General features: G+C 39.9%; 1 protein-coding gene across 2 annotated transcripts in view; it reads right to left on the reverse strand.

Annotated features, from left to right (window-relative positions):
• Positions 1–7,500, reverse strand: part of LOC149130308 (uncharacterized) — a 35,442-nt gene that overhangs the window by 820 nt on the left and 27,122 nt on the right. The window contains exons 1-2 of one of the 2 annotated variants that reach the window (XM_089345762.1): positions 3,599–3,830; positions 1–1,214 (exon numbers count right to left, since the gene is read on the reverse strand). The exon at positions 1–1,214 is cut by the window's left edge and continues 820 nt beyond it. In XM_089345762.1, the coding sequence (XP_089201888.1) occupies positions 30–1,085 (1,056 nt within the window). In that variant the 5' untranslated portion in view covers positions 1,086–1,214; positions 3,599–3,830 and the 3' untranslated portion in view covers positions 1–29. Of the gene's footprint in view, positions 1,215–3,598; positions 3,831–7,500 lie in introns of those variants that run through there. The other variant, XM_089345760.1, reaches the window with a different exon arrangement.

Genomic DNA, 7,500 nt, shown 5'->3' on the forward strand with positions numbered 1-7,500 from the left:
TACGCACGCACACACACGCACACACGCTATTACTTCCTCTTCCTACTCCTCTCATTTGTATAATACAGATACATTTTATAGAAATATTTCCAAGTCCTTTGCAAATACTGCACCAGCATGCACCTTCCTTCCTTCACTTTCTGCACCAGCCAAGCTGACACATAGATCTCGCTGTGTATCCGCACATACATCTCTTGCGAGAGCAACCGAATTACTTGAATGTCTTTGCAGACATCCACCGCCAATTCGGCCTCTTTGGTCAACAAGAACACATCGGCACCAAACAGTATCAACAGACTGACCACTGACATGAAGCCGCAGGCGGAAGCCGTGTGCAGCGGAGAGAAACCGCTCTCGTCCTGCGCATTCACGTCGGCCCCATACGTCAGCAAGATCTTGACAGCGTCCAGGTTATTGGTGAGGACTCCGTGATGTAGAGGCGTTAATCCTGTGTGGTTTGTCTGGTTGACCAGTCGCTTCGTGGATTGGTCGTACTCTGTGGCAGCCGTCGAGGCGTTGCTATCACGACGACGACGACGACCACCACCACCACCACCACCAGCACCACCAGCACCCCCAACACCACCCCCAGCAGCACCACCACCAGCAGCAGCACCACCACCAGCACCACCACCACCACCACCACCACCGTCGCAGTCATCCACGGGCCGATAACGTAGCACGCGTAGCAAGTCGTCCGTATCGCCGTCCTGGATGGCTGCAATGAGCAACGACTCGGCCGAAAAGCTAATCCTTCTCGGACGTTGCAATTTCCTTACGTTCGGTGTTCCTCCTTCGGATATTCCTCTCATCAGAACCGGCCCCACGGCCGCCGCTGGCCTCGTCGTTGATGAAGACGTCAACAACAGAGATTTGGGTCTAGCTAATAACGGCGGTGGTGGTGGTGGTGGTGGTGGTGGTGGTGGTGATAATGTTGATGATGATGACAGCGATGGGGATGTTAGCGGTGAGGGAGGGAACCGAATGTGAAGAGGTTTAGAGGTTAAAGATGAAGAATATGAAGGCAATGTGGATGATGGCGGTGGTGGTGAGGATGATGGTGGTAAAGCTGTTGTTGTTGTCATTGTTGTTGTTGTCGTCGTTGTTGTTGTTGGTGGTGGTGGTAGTGGTGATGGTATTAATGATGATGAGGAGGAAGAGGAAGACGATGGGTGAATGGAGGCATCGTCGTTCAGTTTATCTCTTCCACTGGCCTGAAAATAGAGAGACAGAAAGTTTATATATACATTCACAAAAGCATTAAATATATATGTGTGTGTGTATATATATATAAATACACACACACACATACATACATACATACATACATACATACATACATACATATATATATATATATATATATATATATATATATATATATATATATATATATATATATATATATCATAAGGTTTTTAAACTTTTAAATTTTCATATTCAAAAGAGACAGAGACTTCAAATTCGATATATCGATTTATTCACCACTCTATGTTAACATATGTATATATATGTATGTGTGTGTGCATGTGTATGTATATATGTATGTGTGTTGTATTTGTATGTATGTGTGTATGTGTGTATGTATGTATGTATATGTGTGTATGTATGTATGTGTATATATATGTATATATATATATATATATATATATATATATATATATATATGTATGTGTATGTGTGTGTGTGTACGTATATGTGTATACATATGTATGTGTGTATGTATATATGGATAGGTATACGGGTAAAGTGTATGTATGCATATGTATACGGGTAATATAGTATAGTAAAGAGAAATAAACAAAATAATTAATTAATCTAGTGGAAATCCACAGGAGAGCAATAAAAATAGAAAATTAAGGAGTTATCTCCCCTATAATAACAAAGACGAAAGCTAACGATGTCCTAAAGACATAATAATAGTTATGTATGTGTTTTTTCGTGTTTTGTTCGAAAGGTAACCACTCCTGAAGAAGTGCCAAACGTCTAAATCCAATGGACCAGTCACTGGATAAGTTTGGCACAGAAATGTTAACATAGAGTGGTGAATAAATCGATATATCGAATTTGAAGTCTCTGTCTCTTTTGAATATGAAAATTTAAAAGTTTAAAAACCCTATGATATAAATATAAACTGTGAGAACGACCCTTAAGGAATCTAATTAATGATCTCCTAAGGTAAGTTCTTATGCTATATTGGTAACGGTTGCTACATCCTCTGGGGAAAAAATTATTATATATATATATATATATATATATATATATATATGTATAGAATAAAAAGTTTAGAATGGTACAACAATGCACTATAAAACAAAAAATGGACGATATACCTGTTGTAATTTGGTTATCTATAGTCCGATGATATTTCGGAATTACAATTCCTTCTTCAGATCTTCAATTCCAAAATATCATCGGACTATAGATAACCAAGTTACAACAGGTATATAGTCCATTTTTTTGTTCTATAGTGCATTGTTATACTTTCTAAACTTTTTATTCTTTACAAACAATACACAATGCTTCAAGCGAACTACAATACTCACCTATATATATGTATATATATATATACACATGGGTTTGCTAAAAAGTTCTTGGCTTTGGGTAAAAGAAAGTAAAGGAGGATAAATTAATTACGATTTTATTCAACACATTCCCCTCTCAGATGCATACACTTATTGCAGCGGTCCTTCAGTTGTTCTAAACACTGTAAAAGGACTCAGAAGATTAGGTCTCCAGCCAGGCCTTTCACAAGACCTTTAAAACCAGGAAAGTTTTAGCACCCCCCCCCCAACGTGTATATGTATATATATGCATATATATATATATATATATATATATATATATATATATATATGTATATATATATAGTTGAAATTTATAGAAAAACAAAAGATGAAGACAGGTGTATAAACAACAAACAGGTTTATTAATTTAACGCACGGGAAGGTGAGAAAATCCTTTACGTTTTGAGCCTATGCTCATCAACAGAAATGAACACGAGGAAAAAAACAGGGAGAGAATAAAAAATCGTTTGGAGCTAGCGATACACACATATATATACAAACACACACACACACATATATATATATATATATATATATATATATATATATATACATACATATATATGTATATATATATATATATATATATATATATATATATATATATATATATATATATATATATATATATATATATATATATATACATATATACATATATATACATACATTTAGCTACATATATAAACATATATATATACATATATACCTGCTCTCCAACACTGTTGACTTTTCACCAATACGTTAAGCTGTAAAGCCTCCAGGTTTTTTGTATCTCCAGGAGGCAAAATAATCATCAAATATAGCCCAAACACTGTATATACACATATGCATACACACATATATGTATGTATACACATACACACACAAACGAACACACACACACACACACAGATATAGAGATATGTACACAGACTCATACAAAGCCTTTGCGTGGTTGCTCAGCCGATCCTACTAGAAATAGCAGCAATATTCCCTATCCCCTCACACCGTACTGTTTTAAAAAGAGGAAAAACGGAAAGACACATTACCTGCTGTAGTCCAAGATATACTATGAGATGGTCATGGCTGGAAGCTATGCTTTGATCGTGGAGAAACTATTTAATTAGAGCTGATTAAACATCATCACTGCCATCAACATCATCATCGTCATCGCCACCACCACCACCACCACCATTACCACCACCACGTTAATTTCTCCACACCCCTCCACCCACCATCTGTTTCTGTTGCTGATAAAATCAAATACAGGAGACACAGTGTCCATAAAGAATGCGGGTGATGGCGGTTTACCGTCACCGCCACCACCACCACCGCCACCACCACCACCACCACCATCACCACTACTATTACTACTACGAACGGTACGACGCAACCACTGAGCATGCCTCCTTATTATATGTTACACACACACATACACACACACATACATGCAGAGATTACTGGGTGACTTAACTTGCTAAAAATAGAAGCCAAATTCAAATTCATTCGCTGAATCATTTTTAAGAGAACAGACACAATAGATAATCATACACTATCACTGAACAGAAGATGGGGTGGTCACATCTGGAACGTCTTTGATCATAGGTCTGTCTGGATCAGGACTGACTTGGGGCTAAACAAACAACAGCTATAGCCACTAATACTAACTCCTATACTATACATTAGATAATGTAGTCCTAGATACACTATGCCCGAATAAAAGATGGGATGGTCACAGCTGGAACGTCTTTGATCATAGGTCTGTCTGGATCAGGACTGACCTGGGGCTAAACAAACAACAGCTATAACCACTAATACTAACTCCTATACTATACATTAGATAATGTAGTCCTAGATACACTATGCCTGAATGAAAAATGGGATGGTCACAGACGGAACGTCTTTGATTATAGGTCTCTCGTGATCAGGACTGACCTAGTGTTAAACAACAACTACAGCCATTAATATTAACTACTATCCAATACATTAGGTGATGTAGTCCTAGGTACATTACACCCCTCTCCCATGTAGCAGACAATACTGTGTCACTAGCTTGACTGACAGGCTTTATAACAAGCCATCATATAACCTGTTTGGGTGTGAGTGAGGACAGAGTGAAGTTCTGAGTGTGAGTGAAGGGTGGAGCCTGGAGGCTATAGTTAATTTGATTTCACTTGACATCAGCTTATCAAGAATTCGCAAAGCTGCTGTTTAGCCCAGGACAGACCTGATCCAGACGGAACTATGATCAAAGAAGTTACAACTGTGACAATCTCATCTTTTATTCAGACATCGTGTATCTAGGACTACATTATGTAATACATAATATAGTAGTGTGGAGGCGCAATGGCCCAGTGGTTAGGGCAGCGGACTCGTGGTCATAGGATCTCAGTTTCGATTCCCAGACCGGGCGTTGTGTGTGTTTATTGAGCGAAAACACCTAAAGCTCCACGAGGCTCCGGCAGGGGATGGTGGCGAACCCTGCTGTACTCTTTCACCACAACTTTCTCTCACTCTTACTTCCTGTTTCTGTTGTGCCTGTCATTCAAAGGGTCAGCCTTGTCACACTCTGTGTCACGCTGAATATCCCCCGAGAACTACGTTAAGGGTACACGTGTCTGTGGAGTGCTCAGCCACTTGCACGTTAATTTCACGAGCAGGCTGTTCCGTTGATCGGATCAACTGGAACACTCCACGTCGTAAGCGACGGAGTGCCAACAACAACAATATAGTAGTTAGTATTAGTGACTTAGAGGTTAGCGTAAATGATTCACAATCACAAGGTTGTGAGTTCGTTTCTCAGCGGCGCATTTTGTCCTTGTTGTTCCACTCCACTCAGCTGGCAAAAATGAGTAGTACCTATATACCAAAGGGCCAGTCTTGTCACATTCTGTGTCACGCCCCCCCCCCCCATGTACTAATTTAAGGGTATGCGTGTCTGTGAAATTCTCAGCCACTTGCACGTTAATTTCACGCGATTGTATATACATACAAACATATGCATACTTGCAAACATGAGATGCACATTCATGTGTATATGTATATAAACATACATGCATATATACACACATCTATATATGCATATACATACATGCACACACACACATATCTGTAGATACACACATCTATATAAACAAATGTATCTATACATATTCACAGACATTCCAGCAATGTGCAAACAATACTCCAGACCAAACAAGAATTAATAAGGGAAGTTCGTTTATCAAAAAATACAAGCCATAACAGAATAGGTGGAAGCGCGTGGCTTAGTGGTTAGGGTTTCAGCATCATGATCATAAGATTGTGGTTTCGATTCCTGGACTCGGCGACGCGTTGTGTTCTTGAGCAAAACACTTCATTTCACGTTGCTCCAGTCCACTCAGCTGGCAAAAATGAGTAACGCTTCGATGGACTGGCGTCCCGTCCAGGTGGGGAATACATACGCCATAGAAACCGGGAAACCCGGCCGATGAGCTTGGCTAGGCTTTAAAAGGGCGCATTTATTTAAAGGCGTAATGGCCCAGTGATTAAGGCAGCGCATTCGCGGTCGGAGGATCGTCGTTTCGATTCCCAGACTGAGCGTTTTGAGTGTTTATTGAGCGAAAACACCTAAAGCTCCACGAGGCTCCGGCGACCCCTTTTATACTCTTTCGCCCCAACTTTCTCTCACTCTTTCTTTCTGTTTTTTGGATAACGCTGCAATGGACTGGTGTTCCGTCCAGCTGAGGGGAGCACATACGCCACAGAACCCGGGAAACCGGGCCCATGAGCCTGGCTAGGCTTTGAAAGAGCGCATAAATAAAATAAATAAATAAATAGGCGCAGGAGTGGCTGGGTGGTAAGTAGCTTGTTTACGAAGCACATGGTTCCGGGTTCAGTCCCACTGCGTGGCACCTTGGGCAAGTGTCTTCTACTATAGCCTCGGGCCGACCAAAGCCTTGTGAGTGGATTTGGTAGACGGAAACTGGAAGAAGCTCGTCGTATATATATATATATATATATATATATATATATATATGTATGTGTGTTTGTGTGTCTGTGTTTGTCCCCCCCCCCACCATCGCTTGACAACCGATGGTGTGTTTCCGTTCCCGTAACTTAGCGGTTCGGCAAAAGGAGACTGATAGAATAAGTACTAGGCTTACAATGAATAAGTCCTGGGGTCAATTTGCTCGACTAAAGGCGGTGCACCAGCATGGCCGCATTCAAATGACTGAAACAAGTAAAAGAGTAAAAGAGTAAATAATAGAACAGGCTATAAGAAACATCTGTAATACACGATTCTCCTTTTTCCTGTGAATTAATTACACTGTGTAATACAAATTATATTTATTTATTGTCATTTGTTATTTCCTATTTGCTTCAATCTAGAAATCGAAGGAAACGACTATTATTCTCTTCAAAGTTTGCTTTTGTGACCTGGATATCAAGGTTTTGAAACTGACCTATTTCCCATTACATTTCAGACAGAATCAATGCTCAGTTGCTGAAGCAGAAATATCGTTATAGCAAATATTCTGCGCAATACCACAGATTTACTTGTCGGTTGGTTAACCTTAACTCACAGGAATCGACCCATAATAAATTGTGATATGGCTATTGTTCACAACAGAACATGTGCAACATGTGGAAAGGTGTGCCTCTCAGTCGGAGGATTGAAAGGGCATGTCAAAAGAGTTCTTACTGTGTCACTTGTTCCTTCTGCCAGCCAGCACAGCTATGCATTATGTTATCGAATGTGCGAAACTTTCGCCGGTCTCAAGAGTCCATACAAGGGCCTCACATTGCGTCAACAATGAATCGTTTCAATGATTATTTCCAGCAATGGCTTTGCTCGTATACGAGAAAGCAGCTGAGATATATAAACAGATAAATATGCGTGTATATATATATACACGCATAACGGCAAATTTTGTGCGTCTGTGTGTGTTTCTGTGAGTGTTTGTGTTGC

The sequence above is a fragment of the Octopus bimaculoides genome, chromosome 29 (assembly GCF_046866305.1).
Source record: "Octopus bimaculoides isolate indiv1 chromosome 29, ASM4686630v1, whole genome shotgun sequence".
NCBI lineage: Eukaryota > Metazoa > Mollusca > Cephalopoda > Octopoda > Octopodidae > Octopus > Octopus bimaculoides.